At 37.3% G+C, this 25,980-nt stretch overlaps 1 protein-coding gene across 1 annotated transcript in view; it reads right to left on the reverse strand.

Annotated features, from left to right (window-relative positions):
• The window catches only part of LOC150109022 (ubiquitin carboxyl-terminal hydrolase 31-like), a 240,241-nt gene that overhangs the window by 68,921 nt on the left and 145,340 nt on the right, over nucleotides 1-25,980 (reverse strand). Inside the window, exons 3-5 of the mRNA XM_090401494.1 lie at nucleotides 14,620-14,862; nucleotides 10,387-10,476; nucleotides 3,425-3,618 (exon numbers count right to left, since the gene is read on the reverse strand). Of these exons, the coding sequence (XP_090257620.1) occupies nucleotides 3,425-3,618; nucleotides 10,387-10,476; nucleotides 14,620-14,862 (527 nt within the window). The remainder of the gene's footprint in view (nucleotides 1-3,424; nucleotides 3,619-10,386; nucleotides 10,477-14,619; nucleotides 14,863-25,980) is intronic.

Raw genomic sequence — 25,980 nt, forward strand, 5'->3', positions numbered from 1 at the left:
CCCCATCAAAATGAGTTGCAGTGTGTTGCAGAATTTGTGTCTAAAGCAGCGTATTGCCGAAATTTAAAACACAATATAAAATAGCAGACATATTTGTCTATTTATTTATTTTTAAAATTTTTTACGTTTTGTGCCCTAAACCTAGTTGCCCGTGCCGGCTGCCTCTTTCACCATGCCCTCATTATGGCACTGTGTGTATGTGTATGTGTGGTTCCCACCCACCAAAAGTTATCCTATAGTACATTTGTACTGGAAGGGCTAAGGATTTTTTTTTTTTTTCATTTTATCAATTTTTTATAAATTTTTTTGTAATTTTTTATATTTATTTTTACAAATAAATATAAAATATTTATAAAACCTGGAAACCCTGCTGTAGAGACCAAGCATGGAATATTTTCAACCACTTCAGGCCTCCAATAAGTTGGCTAATGGTCTCACATCAGGTGATGAAATCATCTCCTACCTAAAGACAATCACAAACATCCATGCTCATGGTGGGATTCAAATCTGTGACCTGTTGGTTGGAGAGTGGGTATGTTAATCACTTGGCCACCCAGGCCTGAATGCGGCCTTACAGAAGGATCTTAAATAGCAAGTGAGTGAAACTACCAGTTTAATGTTGCAAAGTCTTGCAATTTGGTAGACAAGGATGGGATACAGAGTATCAATTTATGGGAAAATTCTGTAAGAGGTGAAAGAAATGAGAGATCTGGGAATGGTGATAGACAGAAACATGAAGTTAGGAGTCACACTGCTAAAATTGTAGGAACATTACAATGGACTAAAGCAATGATGAGAAGGAACTTGACATGTAGAAGATAAGAGGTTCTGATTTCCTTATATATGCCTTTGATCAGGCCATATATGGACTACTGTGAACTTACCTGGTTGCTTGACTGGTTTTCATGAGGATGAGGATATCACAGAGAGGATCCGAAGATTCTCTGCCACTGTTATATCTCTAGACTATGGAATATAAAAACAAATTGAGAGAATACAATTTGCAGAACCTTGAGAATAGAAGGTGAGGAGAAAAGACTGAATATACATTCAGTTGGTAAATTGGTAAGAAGTGGTTAAATGATTAATTTAGAGATTTTTTCATACAGTACAGGGAAAACAAGGGTAGAACAAGAAGCCATTACTGGAATCTGGAAGCATAAGGAGAGTGTGAGGAAGGGAATAAGGAAATGGGATTCAAACCTAAATCTTTATAACCTAAGGGCATTTAAAACAGCCATATGAAATGGTATGATTTTAAAAATATATTGCTTTATTTTGGTTCTATAAACAATAATTCATGTTTTGATTTAGTGGAATGAAGCACCAGGAATGAATTAAATCAGTCTGATGACACAATATTTAGTATCTATTACAGAGATAGAATATTAGAATTGTAACGTGCACAAGCAACCAAAGAAAAACAAATGAAAATGATTAAACTAAAAGCCTAAAGTCCCAACTAGATATCACTCTATGGCGCTGGTAGGCAACCTTAGTTGTTGAGCAGGGGATCAAAGAATTAGACAGTATTAAAAACATTAATAAATTAAAAATGAATGGGAATACTATAAGATATATTGATTGCAATAATGATACAAGATTACAGAGAGCACAAACAGTTCAATAAGGTAGTGATTATTATAATCTTCTTCTTGAGTAGAAGTCAGACCATATGGCATATACACTATCTACCAATAATTGTTCAGACACTCCTGTTATTTGAAGTTATGGACATTCCAGGTTTGTTAATAACAAAAAAACCAGTGCACAGATAGTAGAAAGCAGTATATCATCATAGTAGTTGAATACAGGTGGTATGGTAACATGACGTGAACTCGGTAACTTCGAGAAAGGTGTCATCATGGGCTGTCACATTGGTGGCATGTCCATATGTACGATTGCTGCTCAACTGGTGCATCTGAAATCAACAGCTGGCAATGTGATCAAGAAATGGAGACATTCTGGCATCACTAGTGCAGGAAAACACCCAGAACAGCCACTGAAAATGACTGATGGACAGGAGGGTGTTAAAACGAGTGGTATGCTAAAACCGGCTATAATTGGCACAGACCATCCATGATGAGTTCCAGAGCATGGTGAGCACTAATGCTATACAAAAAGAATTCCATTTATTCAGTTTCCATGGAAGAGCAGTGGCACACAAGCCAAACATCGCAACAATGAACAAGGTGGCTCATCTGGCCTGATGCAAATAGTGTGGGAACTGGACAATTGACCACTGGAAAACAGTACTCTGGAGCGATGAATCAAAGTTCATCTGTTTCCGGTCTGACGGCAGGGTGTGGGTGTGGAGGCAGCCTGGTGAACGCTTGTTACCACATGTTGTACTCATAGTAAAGTTTGGTGGTGGAGGAGTAATGGTGTGGAGTGCATCCAGCTGGTTTGGAGTGGGACCATTGGTAGTTGTCCACAGTTCCTTGAAGGCAACTCAGTACCTCGATATTCTGGATAATCAGGTGCTTCCTATACTGTGGAGTTTTTATGGAATGGGCCCATGTTACTATCAAAACAACAATGCCCCATGCTGCAAACCTGCAAATATTGTGGAATGGTATTAAGAGATAGCTGTTAAACAACTGCCCTAGCCTGTGCAGAGTCCTGACCTCAACTCCAAACACCTGTGGGATGAATTGGAGCACCGATTGAGGTCTCAAGAGCAGCATGTCCTTGATCTGTCGCTGAACTCAGTGCTGCTTTGATGGAGAATGGAGACAAATTACACCTGATGTCTGTCACACATTGGTGGAAAGTCTCCCTCAAAGGATGCAGGAGGTGATCAAAATCAAAGGTGGACATACTTTTGGTTTTGATTGATATTAGGGTTCACCTGCTTGCAGTGCTGTAACTAGGCAGGTACAATGGTTGCACAGGTACAAGGCCCAAGACAAAGGGGAACCTGAAATGGGATATCAAAAAAATAATCAGTATTATATTTTCATTTTCAAATTTTAAATTTTGCTGTGGTGGGGACCAATTCCGTAATGTTTTTGATTAAAGTTAAAAATTAGCCAATCTATTTCTACTGTATTTTTTTTTTCCAAAAAAAAAAGGGGGGGGGACAAAAATAAAATCTTTCACAGGAAAAAGCTAGTTACCACACTGCCTGCTGGTATCAATTGCAAATTGCTGAAGTGTCTGGACAATTATTGGTAGATAGTGTGCATTTCACATTTTATGCTAGCTGAAATGTTTTTTTTTTCTAGATCAGTAATATTCTTTTTTTTATAATACATAGAGCACTATTTCAATGCTATGCTAAATGTCTTAAGGTTTTTTTTCTTTAGTGCAATATTAAAAGGTTATAATATTACAAGTTCTAGTACAAATCAGCTGTAAAACTTCTAACAAAAAAAAAAAAAAAAGAACTCATCAAACATATATACAACGTTGTTTAACTCACACTTCTTTTTCTGAATCTGTCACCACCATATTAACGAGGAGTAATAAAAGATATTCGCCTTCATTTTCAGTTACAGACTTTTCTGCTGGAACTTCAACTGCTAATATTTCATCAGTTTCTTCTATAATGGAAATAGGATCCATATCTCCAAAAAGCCTATGATATTTTCCATCATGAAATTCTGTCAGTAGAAGCTGCAATATAATTAATAAACCTATATTATTAATTAAAATTAAATAAATTAAAGAAAACAACACAACTGACAACTGAATGCACTAAGGGTAATTTGTGCTTAACTCTATGGGGGGGGGGAATGGAGTGGCAAATTGTCATTAATTAATTTATGAAAAAATTTGAATTCCTTATGTTATCAATCAACTGACTAGAACTTTTTAAATTTTTTTTTGTTAAAAAGCATAAAGAGCAAAACTAATATCTGCTCTGACACAAACTTCCCAAATGCATCCAGTTGAAGATGTTTATTAGTCCATTTAATGTTTTGACCAATTTCTCTCTTCTTCCATATAAATTTATTCAGCTGCCACCCCACCACACCAACCTTGCTTATTCTGTTGTTGATTTTCAAATTTAATTTGCCATCTTTACTAAAAACTGTGTTTAAATAGCTGACATATTTTACTTGTTCTATAGGTTCCCCATTGAGAATGCAGCTGAAGTTTTCTATTTTTCCTATCTATTTTCAGAGTTTTGGTCTTTTTAATGCTGATTATCATGCCAAATTTGTTACAGCTGTTATGAAATTTAGTTAGAGCACCATGGAGACTTGCACTAGATGTGTTCAAGAGTACAACACCATCTGTATAAAGCAAAGAAATAAGTTAAATATCACAAATTCTAATATCAAGTTTAATACCACTTTCTTTCATAACAAAATCCACACAGATGATGAAAGAGTGGATATAATGTGCATCCTTGCCTTACACCCAATTTTTACATCAAACCATCTTATTATATTTCCAACAATTCTAACCGCTGACTTAAAACTCAAATATAGACTATGTACTGCTCTGTATAATGTACCATTTATCCCATATAATTGTAGTGTTTTGAAAACTTTTCTCTGGGCATCTTGTTATATGACTTTTCTACATCTCTGCAGAACTTAAGTACAGATCTTTGTCATATTCCCATGATTTCTCAACTATGTGTTGTAAAGTGAAAATTTTATCTTAACAACCTCTATTTGACTTGAATCCAGCTTGTTCTTCTGCAAGTTTCTCTACTAGAATTTTTTCTCAACCTCTTTTCAAGTATGCTTGCATGAATCTTACCTAGAACACTTAATAGAGAAATTCCTCTGTAATGCTCGCGTTCAGCTTTATTCCTTTAAAAAAAAAAAAAAAAAAAAAAAAATAGATGGGAACTAGGAGAGCTCTACTTCAATTATTGGGAATTTGACCTTCTGACCAGGCCCTCTGAAGTATGCAATCTAGCCACTGGAAAACTATTATACCCCAAAATTTAAGCATTTCTGGTCAAATATCATCATCTACTCCAGCTGTCTTTCCGTGCTTCAAGTTGTTGATGGTGTTTTCTACCTCAGATGTTGATATATACTCCTGATTACATTCTATTTGAAAATTTTTTACTGCTGTTCTGTCACTGATTGTTTTATTTAACAGCCTTTCAAAGTAATTACTCTAGATATCTAGGATATCATTATCTTCAGTTTTCATATTGCCTTTATCATCTTTGATTCCTTTATCATTACTGTTTCCACCATTTCTAAGTATTTTCAATAACCTCCAGAACATTTTACCACCTTCCTGATATTTATTTTCTATATTATTACTAAAGTCGTCCCACGACTTTTGTAGCTACTTTTACAAATAGCTTAACTCTCTTACATTTTTTTCTGTATTCTTTTTAGGGCATCTGCCAACTTACTTGCTAGAAACTTTTGGTATGCTTTTTTCTTGTTGAGGACTGCTTCTTTAACATCTTATGTCAGCCATGTGTTCTTATTTTTCTATCCTCACAGACAACTTCACCACATATCTCCTTAGTTGAAACAATCAATGATTTTTTTAGAGTTTGTCAGTGAGGAATTTAGATGTTTAGTGAAAAAAAAGTGCAAAAAGATAGAATAAAGAAAAGTGGAGAAAAATAGGTTATGAATAACCTATTTTAAAATTGGTATTGGATAATAGATTAGTGAGTCAAACTTCATCTATTATCTGCAAAGGAGGAGGAGGAGTATTCCAAGACGAAAAGTCATGTAGCATGCTACAAGGTCTGGTTTAGGCTATCGTGTTCTCTGAGGAGCACAACAGCTATGGATCTCCAGGAGGATTTGTATAGACATCTGAGTAAGAATGCATGCTAATTCAATGTTGCAAAGTGTAAAGTTTTTTTACATATGGAAGACAACACTGAACAGTTAATGAAAGAATATTGAAAGAAGTGGGGAAGTAAGAAACCTGAATGTAATGGTGGATAAGGGCCTCAAATTTAAGGACCACACATTATGAGAATCCTGAGGACAACAGATTACAGCAAAGATGAGGAGAAAACACATGCAAAAATAAAAAATGTTAATACTGAGCCTAGATCATAGCACACTAACTTTGAACTACTATGCAAAAATTTTGTCCAATGATTTTTGAGGCAATCAAAAATTTTGATAAAAGTGTTCTTATAGGATCTCTCTCCTCATAACCAACATTCCAACATTTCAATCTTTCCTCATACCCAACATTCCATAGATCTGACACTAAAGTAGTGTCAGATCTATGGAATGTTGGGTATGAGGAGAGATTGAAAGCATGCCATCTGCAGAGCATGGTGGATAAAAGAAGGGACAATATGATTGAGACATATAAGTTGGTAAGGGGTTTGTAATAGTTTAATACAGAAGAGATTTTTCATAGAATGGAAAGAAACAGGAGCAGGATCCTGAAAGAGGAATAAGGAGGATGCAAGTAAGGTGGCGAGAAGGTTTTTTTGCTAGGAGAGTAGTAGTTCAATGGAATGTAATGCCTGAGACATGGTTAATGTGAAAAAGGATAATAATAATAACAATATCGATGTTTGTGGAAAATTTTTCTCTTTTTATCACAAGAAACAAACTGTTACCTTCAATAAAAAATGGAGCTACTTCAATAATCATAACACAAACTCAAGAGATCAATCTAGATATTAGCACATCCAACAGTAGTCAGGTCTGATATGCATTTATTACAATTTTGAGGGCCCAGTCCACTTTTAACTGGTTTGTGAAAGGTGCACTTTTAATGCTATCTCTGTTCTTAATAACAGTGAGTGCTACTTGGCAACTGTCAATCAAAAGCAGATGTTCTTTCAACAAGATAATACAAGTCTGGAGTCTTGAGATGTAGCGTTCTCCCTAACACACATAGTAGAATTCACTAATGCTAAAGAAATCGAGAATGGGTATTTATTTGTTTGTTTCTAAGGAATTGTGCTTGGTATAGAGGAATCAAATCACTTGCAAAGAAATGGATCAGACTATAGAATATACAGGCAGCCCTCGGTTTATGCTGCAGTTCCATTCCTGAAAAAATGGGCGTAAACTGAATTGCCGTAAAATGAACCCAATATTAATGGGAGGTATCAAGTTATTTTCAGTGCAGTCAAAAAATATGCACATGAAGTATGTGTAACATGATTATATTAAAAGCTTTGATAATACATACATATATATTTGTTAAAATAAAATTATTAATAATGAAAACAAAACAAAATTATATACAAAAAATATGAAACTTCAAAAAGATATTACATATTTCTATGTTGAAGTTTCTGGTTTCGGATTACCTGCATTTTTTTAAAAAAAAAGTATCCAGTGTTAACTGCCTAGATTTTCTTTTTCATTCTTTAAAGGAGTTCAGTGTAAGGTCGAATAGATGCGATTACATTCCTTTTTACGTTCGCACTCCGTTCCCAATCGTGGTCCATTTCACAGAGTTCTTCAGTCAATGTCTCTATGCTTGCAAGGATACGCTGTAAATCGGCCGTTTTCATATCTCTCAGAGGACCTTCTTCATTTTCTTTCTCCTCCTTTGGATGTTGACTTAATTGTTCAGCTAATTCTTTTAAGTCTTCATTGGAAAGTGGTTTATCATGGCTCTCTAAGACTTCTGTCACATCTTCAGCTGTAATATCGTACAATCCCACCTCTCGCGCAAGCTTGGTAACATCTTCAATAACATTCTCCTCTTGCTCTAATTCCTCGAAGTCATGCATAAATGCTGGAAGAAGTTTTTGCCATGCTCCTTTTAAACACTTTGCTGACACATCGTTCCAAGCTGTCTCGATGTTGTTAATAACCTTCAAAATATTGAATGACCACCAATAGTCTTTAATAGTTTTTCCTGAAGTGTCCATGACTTTTACCATTTCCATAAATGTTATACGGAGGTAATAGGCTTTGAAGATTGATATAATCCCCTGATCCATCGGTTGCAAAAGCAATGTTGTGTTTGAGGACATGTAAACAACCTTGACATCCAATGGTCTTTTTACTTCAGCAAGGTTTTGAGAATGTCCAGGGGCATTATCCAAGAGAAGCAATGCCTTGGCTGGCAAATCATTTTCTTTACAGAAGCGAAGCATGGTAGGACAAAAATAATTTGTGTACCAATCTATAAAAACGTCTTGTGTAACCCAAGTTTTCTTGTTCCATTTCCAATAGACTGGCAGCATGGCTTTTAGACCCTTGAAGGTGCATGGTGTCTGTGAGTGGTACACCAACATTGGTTTAAGCTTCAAAGTTCCAGAGACATTTGCACCCAATTAAAGCATAACTATCTTTTGCAGCTTTAAAACCTGGAGCGGAATGTTCTTCCCAAGAAATGAAGGTGCGTGATGGCAATTTTTTCCAGTAGAGTCCAGTCTTATCAAGATTAAAAATGAGATCAGGAGGATAACTTCCTTGTTCTACACAGTCTTGAAATTCTTTAGGAAAAGCAGCCACTGCTGCAACATCTGCACTTAAATCTCATGAACCAACCTTTGCTTCCTAAAAATGTTTCTTCACCTCCATCTGTCTTTTTAAGATCCTCAGAAATTGTTTTTGCTTTCTCAGTTATAACAGCCTGCGTCAGAGGAATATGTTGAAAGTTTATTTTTCACTTGGTTAGAATATAATAAATTTAGTTTAATCCTTTATCCAAGTGTGAGCAAACAAAGTTTGCGCCTGAAAATATCTTCAGGACTGGGGTAAGGTAGTACAACACCAGGCCGCTCCTTGCAAAGGTGGAGCAAGCTACCAACACTCCTATCTCAGTATCTCCCATAATGCAAAACACATCTTGAGGATATGTCTAATGTTATGCATTAAGGGAAGGGCCACTACCCAGATAGTTTTGACCTTTATTGAGGTCTCTTCAGTGGGAGCCAGGCCCAAGTGGAGATACCACTCAGAAGCATTAGCAAGGTCATCTCTACCTATAGGAGTTGCCAATTGGTGTGCCATCTTTTTAGACCTCAATAAAAAGAGACCTCAATAAAGGTCGAAACTAGTCTGGGTAGTGGCCCTTCCCTTAATGCATAACATTAGACATGTCTGCAAGGAGATGTGTTTTGCATTATGGGAGATACTGAGATAGGAGTGTTGGTAGCTTGCTCCACCTTTGCAAGGAGCGCCCTGGTGTTGTACTACCTTACCCCAGTCCTGAAGATACTTTCAGGTGCAAACTTTGTTTGCTCACACTTGGATAAAGGATTAAACTAATTTTATTATGCATCAGAGGAATGTTTTTCTGATTCGAGTGATCCACCCATAATGATAATAATTTTTCCATTTTTTCATGCAGTTTACCTCTGCTATACTGTACATGTTTTGCATTTAATGCTGCCATAGATTGTTGCGCAGACTGTTTTATTCTATCTGCATTTTTCATAATTGTAGTAACAGTCGATGGAGGTAAGGTTCATACTTCTACAGACATTAGCACATGTCTGCCCATCTTCCATTCTTTAAATCACCTCCATCTTCTTTTCAAGTGTGATTGATTTCCGCACCTTCTTAACACCAAGTTCTGCTAATTTTTCTGCACTTCTATTATCAGACATGGTATATAATTATGTACTTTATTAATTTAAATACATATGTACGTAAAAAAAATTAAATAGAACAATTAGGTAGATTCAACATTAAAACTAGGTTTGATACATATACGTCGTAGTAGCTCGGGAAAAACTCAAACACTAGCGTGCCTGCTAGTGTCGTTTTTCAGTCAACCACACTACAGTAAGAAAGCACGCACAGGCAACTGGTGTTATTGTGAATTGGTGTAAATTGAAAAGTCGTAAACCGAGGGCTGCCTGTATATATATAATACTATTAGAACAAGGGTACATACCTGAAAGTTGTATAAGTAGAGTATGAGCATCGGCATAAGGAATAGGTTCTTTTCATGGCGAGTTGTTGAAATACCTGACATTGTGATGAATGCAAATACATTGAATGAGTTTAAAACATGGTTTGATGGGCTTTGTGTGTAATGGTGTCTGCCTCCCATGATGAGTCTTTAGACTTCATGGAGGTCTGGTGTTAATAATAATAATAATAATTATTATTATTATTATTATTATTATTATTACATAACACCTCCAGGGAGTCCAAAGACTCATTGAGGAAGGGCACCTACTCTACAACTCTCCATCTCTACCAACTCCACCAACCACAACTAGCTGCATCATCTACACCAACGCCATCTACCACCGACCGCCACCACTAGCATTTTCACAGACGATCACAAACATCCATGCCCATGGTGGGATTCAAACCTGCAGGCTTTTGGCTGGAGAGCGGATATGCTAACCACTCAGCCAACCAAGCTCATAATCTGTTGAACATTTTCAATTGTTGTAATATTATAAAGTATTAAAATAAAAGTTAAAATTCCAAATATTTTTAGCCACTTGATAATAATAATAATAATAAGATGAAGAAGAAGAAGAATCTTTCTATTTACCTGTTTCTCGGGAATATGATAGTCCGTGCTTAACCTTTCCCTAAGCTCTTTTACAGTACCCTGGGCATTTATATTAACCCCTAGTTTAAGCTAAATAATAAATAAGTAAATAAATGTTATTCTCAATGCATTATAAATAGGACATACAAAACTTCTAAAAAATTTTCAAAAATAGATATATACATATATAAAAATATTCTTAAAGATTCTAAAAATCAAAATGAATTACATAAGATGATCTATCAAATGTTGCATCTTTTGGTATCACTCATTCTGATTACAGATTATCTTTCAAAATTTTATCTGATTCTCTTTTTTTAATCAAACTCGCACATGAAAAGTTGAAAACCTATAGCACATCAGTGCTATGGGTGTTAGCAAGAAGTTAAGGAGAAAAAAAGAAATCTAGTGACATGTTTCATAATAAATGAAGGCTGTAGCCATTGGGAAAGAGAAAAGGAAGAGGAACAGACAATGGTTTGGTAGGCTTTATGCTGGATAGCAAATGAATACTAGCAAACAGCTGCTCATTTCTTAGTCTTGGGAAAAAATGGAGTAATGATGGAGCCAGTGCAGAAGAACACCAACTATGGAAATACCTATAAAATAAATATAAACATAAGGCAGAAATAAAATGTCTCTGATTGAGTGTCTGAAGTAAATCTGTGTGTGTGTACGTGATTGCGCACGTGCAAGAGAGAGAGAGAGATGGGCCATCAACTAACTGGATTACCCTCTTCTGAACACCATCAAGCATTCTTAGAGTGTTTTTGGTGCACCACTTCAAATGTGTGAGCAGTATTCCAAAGATATACATAATTTGTAGATATCATTATATTATTATTATTATTATTATTATTCAGGCCTCCATGGAGTCAAAAGCCTCATTGTGGTAGATCCTTCCTAGAAAACACAAAGTCTATCATACCACTCCTTGAACTCGTTGACCATTTGTGCTCTTACCACGCTATCAGACAATGCATTCCAAGGTTCAACCACCCTTTATGCAAAGAAACCACTCCTCACTCTCTTGCTCACAGCTTCCTTTCGTAACTTCCAGGAATGGCCCCTTGTCCTTGCTCCTTACCCCTGTTCCGCCAAGCAAAAGAATTCTCCAGTGTCAACCCTGTAACTACTCCTCAGAAGTTTAAAAGCCTCAATCATACCACCTCTCCTTATATCTACCAAACCCTGCAGTCCACAAGTCAATCCTCATAACTAACATTGCACAGTCCTGAAACCATCTTTGTTATCTGCCTCTGTACCCTTTCCACAGTTAATTTATCCCCTTCAAATGGATAAATTAAGAACAATAGTCCAAGTGTGATCTGATCAGAGCTTTATACAATGAAATGACAACTCTTATCTCTTCAGGTCAGCGTCCTTCTCAGTATTGCAACAATCCTCTGGGTTACCTTCACTACCTTTGCAATATGTTCCCTGAATTTCAGGTTTCTACCAATCATTACCCCCCCCCAAGATCTCTTGTCCCCCCCTACTTCCTCCAGTACAGCTCTTCAACATGGCCTCCCATTGATGTATCAACTTCAAGATTACATTTTGTTGCATTAAACTGAACCCCCATTCATTTGCACATCTGTCCAGTTTATTCAAATCCTCTTGCAGGGCTGCCACATCTGCACTATTACTAATAACCTCTCCTAATTCACATCATCAGCAAACAATTGAATATCCTCCTGCAATCCACTGATAATGGCATTGATATAAAGGTTAAACAATATAGATCCCAGTACTTAACCCTATGGGAATCTCACTTTTAACCTTTTACCTCCTTTATATTGCCCCACTATACACAACTCTCTGATATCCATCAAAAAAAAAAAAAAAAAAAAAAAAAAATGACCTCACCTCCTGTTACATGCCTTACAGAAAATTGGCATCCCTTATCCGCTCTACCAAAGACCAACCACTTTCCCTAGACCTACCTGGTGTATACCAGGTCCCTTGCAGTTGTAAACTGTCGTACTTTGGCCAAACAGGCAGGACAGCGAATATCAGAATTTCTGAACACAAGGACTACATCCGGTTTTACAAGTGTAGCCATTCTGGTCTTGCAGACCATGCTCTGGATACTCGCCACAGAATACGGTGGAAGAAAGCAACAATAATACACTGGAGCAAATATAAATTCGAAAGATTATTTATGGAATCAGCCTCTGCCCTAAGAAACTCTCCAAACCTCAACAAATTTGGTTGTATGCGACTGCCCCAAATTTGGGAGGCATACATCAGCAGACCTTCAGCCCAACAGCCAAGAACGCCTACTTAGCCCGCCAGAGGGCACCATCAGGACTTCTAGGAGAACGATAGCTTCATATCTTCATTCTCAGTTACTGTATTGTTAGTGCCTGTGTGCACCTGCCTTTTTGTAAGTTCCTTTAGAAAATGGCAATGTGACATTGCCGAAATATCGGAAATATCTATTAAAGTATAATTTAATTTATATTCGGATCTACGTTGTTTCAATTCCCTAAGTGATTTAGAAAAGATATCCATCAGATAGCCAATCCCAAATCCAGTTGACTAACCCGACATCTAAACCTATGTGCTGCAACTTAAATGTCAGCTTATCATGTGGCACCCTATCAAATGCCCTTGCAAAATCCAAAAAAAAATGACAGAATATGCCTTTCCCTCATCAACTGCTCTTGTTACTTTATTATAAAATGCAATCAGATTACTAAAGCAAGAGTGCCCCTTAACAAATTCATATGACTCTTGCAGATAACATTACCCTCATCTTCCCAATGCTGTATATGCTCCATAATTTCTCCAAGATCTTAACAACTACTGAATGAAACACAAACTGGTCCATAGTTAGACGCTTCCAGTCTGCTACCACCCTTATGCAATGGCACTATCTTATCTTCCTTCCATTCCTTGGTACCTTTTCCATAGCAAGAATTTCATTAAAAAGCCAGGTCAACAGAGCTATTAGTTCTTTAGCACATTCTCTCAAAACATGTGGCAAAATTCCATTCAGTCCCACAGTTTCACTGACATCCAGAGTATTCAGTGAAACATACTCTCCTCTTGCACCTCTAAACCTCGAAACTGCTCTATCCTTCTAGTATTAAAACCTATTATATGTCAACAGTTTTGCAGGCAAAAGTAATGTCTTGAGTAAAAGAGTACCCCTAACCTTTTTTTGAAGATTGAAGAAACCATGGCCAAGATAAGTTTATACCAGGAAAGGCTAGAGGTGATAGTCAGTCCAAGAAGAGAAATCTGATCCTGTTTCAGATCTGGGTATTCTCAAAAGTAAAAGGAAATGAGATAATTCTTTTGAGAAATAAGACAGGCCTATTTTATAACACTGAGGGTCACTAAGTTATCTCTCCCTGATAAACAGCAAGGAGGTTAGGATTTAAGGCTGAGTATGGAAGGCCTTGAAGCTTCAAATGATGAAGTATCACTCCACAAGGGTTTTTCAAAGTAAGAAGAGAAATAAAAATAAAGTCTAGTATACTAGTTATATATTGGGTTTTATCCTTTATCCAAGTGTTAGCAAACAAAGTTTGCACCTGAAGTACTTTCAGGACTGGGGCAACTCGTGGTAAAGGTGGTATAAGTTCTCATCACTTGCCTTAGTATCTCCCACAATGCAAAGCACTATGGGCGATAGCACCAGACCTAGTGGCCCTTACCTTAATGCATAGCATTACACATGTCTGCAAGGAGATGTGCTTTGCATTATAGGAGATACTAAGGCAAGTGATGAGAACTTATACCACCTTTACCACGAGTTGTCCCAGTCCTGAAAGTACTTCAGGTGCAAACTTTGTTTGCTAACACTCACTTGGATAAAGGATAGAACCCAATACATAACTAGTAGCATAGCCAAGTAAAAAAACTTCCATAAAGAGTCTAGTATAATCTAAACTATGGATAGGATTTGAGATCAGTGAGAGATAGTCATTTAAGAATAGAAGGGTAGTAGAGCTTTTTTCATCCCATACATGCAAATCAGCCAGCACACAAAATTACTATTAGTGGGCAGAAGAAGGAATTTTGTATATGTTTTTTTTTGAAGAAGAAGTGTAGGCAGTGGTTATGCGGAACAGAGTGCCTTTCTTTGATAAGTCTATGGACTACTTGGAAGTGTCACATAATTTTTTAATAATAATAATAATGAGATCTGAATACTAAACATAAAACTGCATTTAATTTCCAAATATCTAATACTAATGTAGGATTTTAAAAGCAACATACCATTTTTGATGGTGAATTAAGCTGCACCATTTTGATAAACACTGGACGGGTTTGAGAATGAGGAACAGGAAGAGACACACAGAGATATGGATCAAAAGTATTGCTACTGCGACCACATGCAGGACAATTCAAGGAGGAACGAAATTGTCCCTGGAAGAGGTCATGAACAAAGCTGCTGTTACACCTAAGATGATTTGCTAATGTTTCAGCAGCAACAATTTCATCTGGTCGACCATGACTACTCTGAAAATAGCAAAATTTTAAATAATATATACTTGAATTATAAATGCCATTATGAAATAACAACAGTTCAGATTCAAAATGTAAGTTTTCAAAGTATGGAAAAATACAATATACTATGATTATCAGGTATATATTTTATTTTGTAAAACATATATACAATATTTAAAATAAATATCTGTTCCTTGTTTTACATGATTTACTTTACACTTTTTACATTTATTCCTCACTTTGTAATGCACACCAGCTCCATTTAGCTCTCTCTCTCTCTCTCTCTCTCTCTCACTCATGCCATAGCAAACATGCCAAACAAACCTCATCATAGGTTATTTATTATTATTATTAACATCAGAGCTCTGTGAAGTCAAGTGACTCATATGGGATATCCACACTTTCATGCAAAGAGATGATCTAACCATGCCTTAAACCCAACCACAATTTCTGCACTCACTGCACTTTCAAGCAAGGCATTCCACTCACCAATCTTCATGCAAAGTACCTGCTCCTTTGCATGAAGATTGGTGCTATAAGGAGAGTATGAGCTCCTGCTCGTACTCTCCTTATACAGCCTGAAGGGATGGCGGTGGCCTCTTGTTCCAGCCTTGTCTTCCTCTACTCCATGAAAAATCTCCTCCACATTAATCTGGTAACAGCCCTATATCAAATTAGATGGTGTCTCAATCATATCCCCTCTCCTTCTTCTATTCGCAAGGCTCTGCAAGTTGCCTTCCATCAATCTGTCCTCATATCCTATTCCATACACTTGAAATCAACTTAGTGAACTTCTCTGGACCTTCTTGAATATATATTCTCATTCCACTGAAAACCAGGCAAACAAATCTGGGCAAACTAGACCATAAGTGGTCTAATCAAACCTTATACCAGTGTTTCCCAACCTTTTTGATGTCGCGGACCCCCTGTAGCAAATATTAATTCACTCCGGCCTCCATAAAATCCAAAATCGAAATTTTTTATATTTTATGTATCATAATGTTGAAGTAATAAATTACAATTTTACAATACTAAATGTATCATTTATGACAATGCAATACTGTTATAAATGGAGCTATTCGGAAGAATATGAACATATCAATTAGGCCGGGTGTGAACAACAGGTGTGAGCAACATGATAAGATAAAGTTTAATGAAAATAAACTATCCCGCACACCCCCTTTGAATTACTCGCAGACCCCTGGGGGTCCGCAAGTAATTCAAAGGGGGTCTGTGGGATAGTAATTCACAATGTCCTATTCACAATGCACTCTGACAATGCATTCCACACACCAACAACTCTTCACATAAAAAATCTACTCCTCTGTCCACCATTACTACCAAATCTCTCATCCCTTCTGCCTCCTTCAAACTTTCCCCATTAACCGTATACTCTGCATTCCAAAACTGAATGGCAAATTTCAAGACCCTAAACTTTGCAAATGCTCAAAAATAAAATAAATATATAACTTGAAGTGGCATGATAGTAGAAAATGCATTTATCTTATATTACTGGCTCAAAAATAAGAGCCAGAAAACCAGAAACCAAACTGAGATTACAATTAAATAAAAAATGGCATAACTAAGAAATATCATCTTAGCATAAAAATTCATTGTAAAAGATTTACACATTAAAATATCATCTAGAGAATAAAAAGTTATTAACTAAAATAAAGGATCGCAATCATTGTATCAGCTCTCATGTTGAGGCTGTCTTCAGAAGTATAAAGTATATATTATTGTTCTTATTATTATTTTGTTAACCTCCATGGAAACATCATGTTGGAGGCTTAATGGATTTTTTACAACACTCAAAAAGAATTAAAATAGAATTTAATACTTCCTATATTTCGTCCTAGTCACTAGGACATCTACAGGGATTACAAAAACAATTAATGTAACATATACACAAATAACAAACAATACTAAACCCAACCACATGGGTGACACTAAAGTCCTATCTAGGTAGAGCACCCTCTAAGGGCAGTAGTAGGTGGCCTGGAATATAAGGTGGGAACTCTAGTGATGAGTGTTTCCCAAATCTTCGGAAGCTTAATGCAACCATATTTATTGAGATTTGGTTGGTTTTTGAGAGCTGCTGCTGCTTCTAAGAAAAGTCTCTCTTTCTTGAATTTGCTGTGGTGGAGCATGGTGGTTTTCTTCCATGATACCCTGTGGGTGGTGTCCAAAACATGGTCAGCCAAGCCTGAATGGCCATAGTTGTGTTTGAGGATATAAGACTTGTGTTCCTCTAGACGGATGGATGCTGATCTGCCTGTCTGTCCAAAGTACGCCAGCTTACAGGAACAAAGATAACATAACCAAGAAATTGTTCCTGTAAGCTGGCGTACTTTGGACAGACAGGCAGATCAGCATCCATCCGTCTACAGGAACACAAGTCTTATATCTTCAAACACAACTATGGCCATTCAGGCTTGGCTGACCATGTTTTGGACACCACCCACAGGGTATCATGGAAGAAAACCACCATGCTCCACCACAGCAAATTCAAGAAAGAGAGACTTTTCTTAGAAGCAGCAGCAGCTCTCAAAAACCAACCAAATCTCAATAAATATGGTTGCATTAAGCTTCCGAAGATTTGGGAAACACTCATCACCAGAGTTCCCACCTTACATTCCAGGCCACCTACTACTGCCCTTAGAGGGCGCTCTACCTAAATAGGACTTTAGTGTCACCCACGTGGTTGGGCTTAGTATTGTTTGTTATTTGTGTATATGTTACATTAATTGTTTTTGTAATCCCCGTAGATGTCCTAGTAACTAGGACGAAATATAGGAAGTATTAAATTCTATTTTAATTCTTTTTGAGTGTTGTAAAAAATCCATTAAGCCTCCAACATGATGTCCTCACAGCACTTAAGCCTCTACACACGTATTCTAATCCTCCATGGAAACAGTAGACTCATCGTGGGAGGCCCGCCCAACCGGCAACATGTCTATCATAAGGATCTTTTAAGCCATTTACTCTCCCTGTATTCACAATGCACTCTGACAATGCATTCCACACACCAACAACTCTCCACATAAAAAAATCTACTCCTCACATCCTTCTTCACCACATCTTTATTCAATTTCCAGGGATGGCCTCTTGTTCTTCCTATCTTAACATTTTGTAATTCCTTCTGTATTAATCTGGTAGAATCCTTTAACTAACTTGAAGATCTCTATCATATCAACTCTTTTCCTCCTATCTATCCTGTAAGCCATGTTCCTTCAATCACTCTGCATAACCAACACTCCAAAGTCCCAATGTCACTGTTTGTCATTCGTCTTTGGATTGTCTAGGGTTTCACATCACAACTAAAAACCAAGCGACCAAATTTGAGCACAATAGTCCATATGTTGTCAGACCAATGCCTTATATGGAGACACCATCACCTCCTTATCCCTACATGTCAATGCATTTTTTATCATAACAGCAATACAACGTGCAGTCTTCCCAACACTTGCAATGTGCTCTCGGAACTGTATCGCCCTAAGATCCCAAATCTCATCCAATTCCTGAAGTACAGCTCCACCAAGACATTAACATAGACTTATATATATCTGTACCTAAATTCTAACACTGTGCATTTATAAATATTAAAACTACAACCCCACTCATCTGTCCAAATGAAAAGTCTATTCAAATCTTCCTGTAGAGAATTAACATCAACAACTCCTGATAATTCTACCTAACTTTGCATCATCAGTAAGCATTTGAAGATCCCCCAGTCAATCCACATGAAATATCACTAATAAATAAGTTAAACAGTAGGAGCTAAGGAACAAAACCCTGAGGTGCACCACTGGTCACCTTCCTTTTCTAAGATACTGCTCCATCATACACAACTTGCTAGTATCTTTCAGAAAGCTAATCTTTAATCTATCTAAGCAATCCATTGTCTAATCTTATCTTCTACAGCTGCTTATACACCAATCTGTCCCGTGATAATCTATCAGATACTTTTGCAAAGATCAAGAAAATCACTGTATACGAATCTCTCTCCCTTATCCAATGAATTTGTTGCCTTATCATAAAATGTAAACAGATTACTAAAACAAGACCTGCCTTTCACAAATCCATGCTGACCATCATAGAGAATTCTATATTCATCAGTCAAATCCTAAATTCTATTCCTAACCAATTTCTCCAATGCTTTGACCACAACTGCAGATATACAGACCAGTCTATAATTGGAAACTTAGAACTAAGAAGTACGAACTAAGGTAAAGCCAAAGGAGTGGAAACTGCTTTCCACTCAAAGAAGGAAGGAAGGAAGGAAGGAAGAAACTGGGGTTTATACAGTTATGAGATAATTACCTGAGACAGCATGTAATGGAAGGGACATGAGGATTGAGAGAATTGGATTTAGTCAGCGCATTGTAGATCATATCAATAACCAATTTAATTCACACTCTCTCCACTTAAGGAGTGCTCATGTGGCCTGAACCTGGGAGATTGTAAGTTCCGAATTGTCTGTTAAGAACTTACAATCTCCCAGGTTAAGGCCAAATAATACCGTAGTTGTCAACTCAATTCTGGATCCTGATTCTCACCAGCCTATATATGGAATTACAAGGCTGGTGATTATGAAAAGCTGAGAAGTCAGCTTTAAGCAGTGCTATGGCATGAGAATTTGAAGAGGAGAGATGTTGATGTTGTGTGGGAAATTGTCAAAAGTTGTTTAAGGAAAGCAGTATCAGACTGTATACCTGGAGTCAGGAAATCAAGTAGGAGTAAGAGGGATGAATAGTATTATTAAGCAGGAGCTGAAGATAAAGAAATGATTCTGGAGAAAGTATAAAGAAAAAAGGTGATCAACATAACCATGGGTAGTACAAGGTACAGGCAAGGAGAGCGATTTGTATGGTAAGGAAGGCCAAAGTTAATTATTATTATTATTATTATTATCCTAAGACCCATGGAGTCAGAGACTTATCTGGGAGGTCCCTTTTGTCATACACACATCTCATCATACCATGCCTTAAAGACATTCAAATTCTTTGCAGACACCAAACTCTCAGGCAATGCATTCCAATCATTCACAACTTTCCATGCAAAAAGCCTGCTTCTTACTCCTTACACCATTCCTTGCACAGCTTCCAGGTATGAGCTCTTGTTCTACTCCAATCTTCCACCATTTTATGAAAAACCTCTTCAACATTGATCCTATAACAACCCTATACCAACTCATAGGTCTCTATCATATCGCCCCCTCTTCTTCCTGTCCACTAGAATCTGCAAATTGCATCATCTCAACCGTTCTTATATTTAGTATTCCAGAGATCAGAAACTATTTTGGTCAACTGCTTCTGGACCCTCTCCAACATCTTTTCATCTGTGGCCTAATCAGAGCCTTATACAATGGAACTAGAATCTCCTTACTTCTACAAGTCAGTGTCCTCCACATCACTGCCAGAATTTGTTGTGTTGTCTTCACAATTTTGGCTATTTCCTCTAAATTTCAGATCCTTATCCACCATCACCCTGAGATCGCTTATTTCCTCCACCTGCAAACAACATATCCACAATTTTACATCCTTTGTTTTCCAAATTTTAAAACCTTACATTTTGAAACATTCAACTGACATCCCCACTCCCGTGCCCATTTGCTCAGTCTATTCATGTCTTCTTATAAGGCCACAACATCCGTTCTATTCTTCATAGTTCTTCCCAACTTTGCCTCATCTGCAAACAAATGTATATCTTCCTCAATATCATTAACATACAGGTTAAACAGCAACGGCCCTAAAACAGACTCCTGAGGCACACTACTAGTGATGTTCCTATTCTGAGATACTGCTCCCACATACACAACTTGTTGATACCTATCAGACAGTCAATCTCTAATCCAATGCACTAGTCTAATATCCAACCCTAATATCCAACTATTAACTTATCATGCAGTAATCTATCAAAAGCCTTTTCAGTCTAAGTATACTACTGTGCATCCATCTCCCACATCCAATGCTGCTATCACCTTATTGTAATAAGTAAGCAGATTACTAAAACATGACCTTCCTTTAGCATATCCATGCTGTCCATCAAAAATAACACCGTAGTTGTCAACCCAATTCTGGATCCTGATTCTCACCAGCCTTTCCAACACTCTAACCACAACATCTGACACACACAGATTGGTCTATAATTTGATGCTTGAATTCTGTCACCTCATTTATGAACAGTACAATCTTGCTTTCCTTCCACTCCTTTGAGAGAAGATTATGAGAAGAGCCTTGCTGATGAATCCAAAAGAAATTCTAAGGAGTTCTTTTGCTATGTGACAAGTAAAAGGAGGAATAACTACAGAAGGATGACTTTATGGCATTATCAGAAGCAAATCAAATAGTTGAGTTACTTGATCATTTTGGAAAAGTGTACCACCTTGGTTGTGATATTGCAATGTCAAATGTGTCACTGACTGATGAGAGTTTAGAGATAGAAGAAATAGAGGTGCTTAGTACATTAATGCTAACACTGCCATAGGATTAGTTGGCATATCAGTCCACCCTGTAAAGTTCTAAGAGTGTGGAAAGAGGGAGAATTAATTTTTATTATTTCCACCCTCTTATTTATAAGAGGGGAAAATATTTATATTATTTATAATTTTTAGAATTCAGGACTGGGTGGAGAAATATGATATTTTATAGAGAGACAACATGGTTTTGTGAAGGGTAGGTCTTGCCTTCAGTGGAGTTGTATAAAGGAAATCCTTACTCAGTGATCAGTAAGGTCCAGCAGTAAGGAAATCTTTACTGCTGGACTTTGCAAAGGCATTTGACAGGATTCCACATGGAATTTTGTTGCATAAATTGAAGCAAATGGGAAATGATCCAAAGCCGGTAATTTGGATTAGAGCGTGGCTGATGGAAGAAAGGCATTTGACAGGATTCCACATGGAATTCTGTTGCATAAATTGAAGCAAATGGGAAATGATCCAAAGCTGGTAATTTGGATTAGAGCGTGGCTGATGGCTCAGAGATTGATTTATGGAGCAGCTGAGTCAAGGGGAAGGCAAGTGACTAGTGGCATACCTCAGGACTCAATACTTGGTCCTCTGCTTTTTAATTTGTACATTAATGATCATGGAAATATAATAAATTTAGTTTAATCCTTTATCCAAGTGTGTGCAAACAAAGTTTGTGCCTGAAAGTATCTTCATGACTGGGGTAAAGTGGTACAACACTGGGCGACTCCTTGCAAAGGTGGAGCAAGCTACCAACACTCCTATTCTGTATCTCCTATAATGCAAAACACACCTCCTTGCGGATATGTATAATGTTATGCATTAAGGGAAGGGCCACTACCCAGACTAGTTTCGACCTTTATTGAGGTCTCTTCAGTGGGAGCCAGGCACAAGTGGAGATACCAAGGCAGAAGCATTAGCAAGGTCATCTCCTCCTATAGGAGCTGCCAAACAGTGTGCCACCTTTTTATTAAATTACTCTGGATTTAGAGAAAGATACCGCGCGGTTAGCCTAGTGGCTTTGAGCTTCGCAACCATATGCCTGGGGAAGGAGTGTCCCAGGTCCGATTCCCGTTGTAGACGTGAGGAATTTGAGGATCTTCCTCAGGCATAGCCAAGTTAGCCGGTCTTGGGCGCGGTCAGTAGGGTTTTTTCCGCCAGTTTATCTGGCGTTTTTCATCCCGCAAACAGACAAACCGGCCCCGTGAACATACACCTCTACAGTCAAAAATATATCCCCCCAGCGGCAGACCAGGCGACGGGTCGGTTGGGAGTAGTACTAACAGGTAGTCGCATCTAAGTAACACGCGGACCCTGCATAGGAAGCGGGAATAACGCGAAGAAGAAGAAGAAGACTCTGGATTTAGAGAAAGATGGTGAAAGTTTATTTTTCACTTGGTCAGACTATAATAAATTTAGTTTAATCCTTTATCCAAGTGTGTATAAACAAAGTTTGCACCTGAAAGTATCTTCAGGACTGAGGTAAAGTGGTACAACACCGGGCGACTCCTTGCAAAGGTGGAGCAAGCTACCAACACTCCTATCTCAGTATCTCCTATAATGCAAAACACATCTCCTTGCAGATATATATAATGTTATGCATTGCTTAATTGTTATCATGGCTCCCACTGAAGAGACCTCAATAAAGGTCGAAACTAGTCTGGGTAGTGACCCTTCCCTTAATGCATAACATTATACATATCTGCAAGGATATGTGTTTTGCATTATAGGAGATACCGAGATAGGAGTGTTGGTAGCTTGCTCCACCTTTGCAAGGAGTCGCCCGGTGTTGTACCACTTTACCTCAGTCCTGAAGATACTTTCAGGTGCAAACTTTGTTTGCACACACTTGGATAAAGGATTAAACTAAATTTATTATAGTCTGACCAAGTGAAAAATAAACTTTTAACATCTTTCTTCGATCATGGAAATAATTTGACAGGAATTATCCACTTGTTTGCTGATGTTGCAAAATTGGAAAGGGTGATAGTCAATGTAGATATCTTGCAAGACGACTTAAGTATGCTGGCGATATGGACAAAGGTAAATGGCTGTCAGTTTAACATGGCGTGTAAGGTGATGCACTCTGGAGGATGAGATCGCATTCTGTGTACTATATTAATAGAAATGAACTGCAAGAAGTTGACAAGGCAAGGAACTTGGGGGTGAATGTGGACAAGGAACTTATGTTTAGAGGACATGTGCAAAGGTGGCCAAAACAGCACATCAAATTATATGGTTGTTGAAAAAAATACTGACAAGCACGAAAATAGAGAAGTTACTGTTCCACTTATAAGGCATTAATAAGGTCACATCTGGACTACTATGCATAGATCTGGTTACCTGGATTCTTGGTAATGAAGAAGTACTGGAGAGGATTCAGAGGAAAGTGGCAGAGATTGTTGCAGGTCTGTCGAATGTTTCCTATGAGGAAAGATTGAAGGTCTCTGGACTCCAAAAAAACTGATAGGCATGAGAGAGGGGATAGAGAAGCATATAAGTTATTAATGGGGGTTTTATAGGATTAACACTGATGAGTTTTTTTTTTTTGTGTGTAAAAGTGTATTAACAAGGGTGTTAGAACTAGATTTTTGTTTGGAGAGTGGTGAATGGGAGAACTGAGTTGCCAGAGGTGGTTGTAAGTGCTTCATCTGTGAACAAGTTTAAGGAGAGGTATATTATTATTATTATTATTTGACACCTCCAGGGAGTCCAAAGACTCAACGAGAGAGGGCACCTACTCTGCAACTGTCTCCACCACCAAATCCACCGACTACAACTACACCAACGCCATCTACCGCCGACCACCACCACCACTATTTTTTCTACAAACAATGACAAACATCCATGCCCACGGTAGGATTCGAACCCACAACCTTTTGACTGGAGAGCGGATACGCTAACCACTCGGCCAGTATGCTAGGTACTGTGTGAATAATGGCCACCAGTGTGTTAATACAGGGTCTCCCGCGATGAGTCTTGACTCCATGGAGGCACTTATATATTATTATTATTATATATATATTTATTGCCAAAGTTGTAATGATACAAGACAAGGAGAGGTGAGTGAAAGCAGGCGCTATGACCTTGAACAGGTTAGGGGTCAAAATATCCGTCTGTCAGATTAGGACAGTGGCGTAGCTAGGGGGGAGGGGGAGTCCGCCCCATTTATTTTTTGATGATTATTCTATTTATGTTAACTTAGTAATTTTATTACTTAATTAATAATTAGTTTTCAACAACTATACTTACAACTAAAATAAACAAACATAGTGTTTTAATTTCTTTCCCTACGTTGTTTTGACTTTTTGTAGTATTTTTGGTGTATTGAGAGGGGCGACAAACTCAGGGACCGCCCCGGGCGACAAAAGCTAAAGCTCTTAGCTACGCCACTGGAGTAGGGTGGTTATGACAAGGAAAATAAAGCTAAAGGAAAACCAAATATTACTGGTCTCAAGTACCAAATAATAATTTATAATACAATCTTGAAGCAAAATATTTAGAGAAAGAACACGAAAGTCGATTATTCCCGCTAAACAGTCTTCATAATGTCACAATCTAAAAGCGGACAAACGAGACGAAGCTAACAGGTGCCGCTTGCATAAGAACGTGTCCAGAAAGTAGAAAGAGGATAAAGGCCATAAACAAGATACGATACGTGAATGACTTGACAGATATTGCTTAGATGAATATTTGACCTCCGATAAGAGAAGGAATCCTAAAGTCGTTGTGGGTTAAACTACATTTCACCTTAAGTTTTTGAAAAGAAACAGGTAGACGAAGTGCCTTGAAGTTTCACTGCAGTGGTATACCTTCGTATACCACTGCAGTGATAAAAAAAAAAAAAAAAAAAAAAAAAAAAAAAACTATTTTTCCTTATGGAAAGTAAACTAAATTAAAAATACAAGAAGAAAAATAAAATTCATTTACTAACAGTAATCTCCTAAGAGTCATTAACAAGTTATACAAGTCTGATTTGACAGTCATGGAAATTTCTAAAATTTTAAATAAGAACTAATTCAAACATTTTTATGTGACTACCTACAAAAGATTGTACACCTTGTGAGTTACATAAAAAAAAAAAAAAAGTGGGAGTCGCATAAAAAAGTATATTAGTACCGTGGGTGGGTTAAATTTTTTATTTTTATTAATTTTATATATTTTTGTGTGTTTATTTATTTTTGCTCAATCTCCGGAAATCGTGCTCCAGAAATCAAACAGGAACTTACTTTTTCAAGCCATTTAGGCTTCCAAAAGTATAGTAGTATACGTATTATTTGTCATCAACAAAATTACAAAAATAAGATTTAAATAGACATGTAAAAAACAAAACTTCATATATTTAAGTATGATTTTCCTTTTTTATTAAAATAATAATAATAACACTCGTAATAGAGACGTCGAGAGTAATTCAACAGCGTGGCATCATTTCAGTTGTGCAGTGATACATGTAACAATCTCTATCCAGCTTTGCCAATAATAGTACCGAAAATTTCACATTAGATCGCAGTCCATTCGGTATACGGTACTGGAATCCTTACTGAAATTTTAGTGGCACGCTGTTTACCTTGCCTGGGATGTGTTACGATTTGCACTATGGGCTCAGAAAATGTTTCTTCCATTCTTACCAGATAGTTCTCGATATAAGAGCTGATAAGAAA

This window comes from Typopeltis vanoorti, chromosome 2 (genome assembly GCF_054136105.1).
Source record: "Typopeltis vanoorti isolate ZY-2024b chromosome 2, IOZ_Tvanoo_1.0, whole genome shotgun sequence".
Lineage (NCBI taxonomy): Eukaryota > Metazoa > Arthropoda > Arachnida > Uropygi > Thelyphonidae > Typopeltis > Typopeltis vanoorti.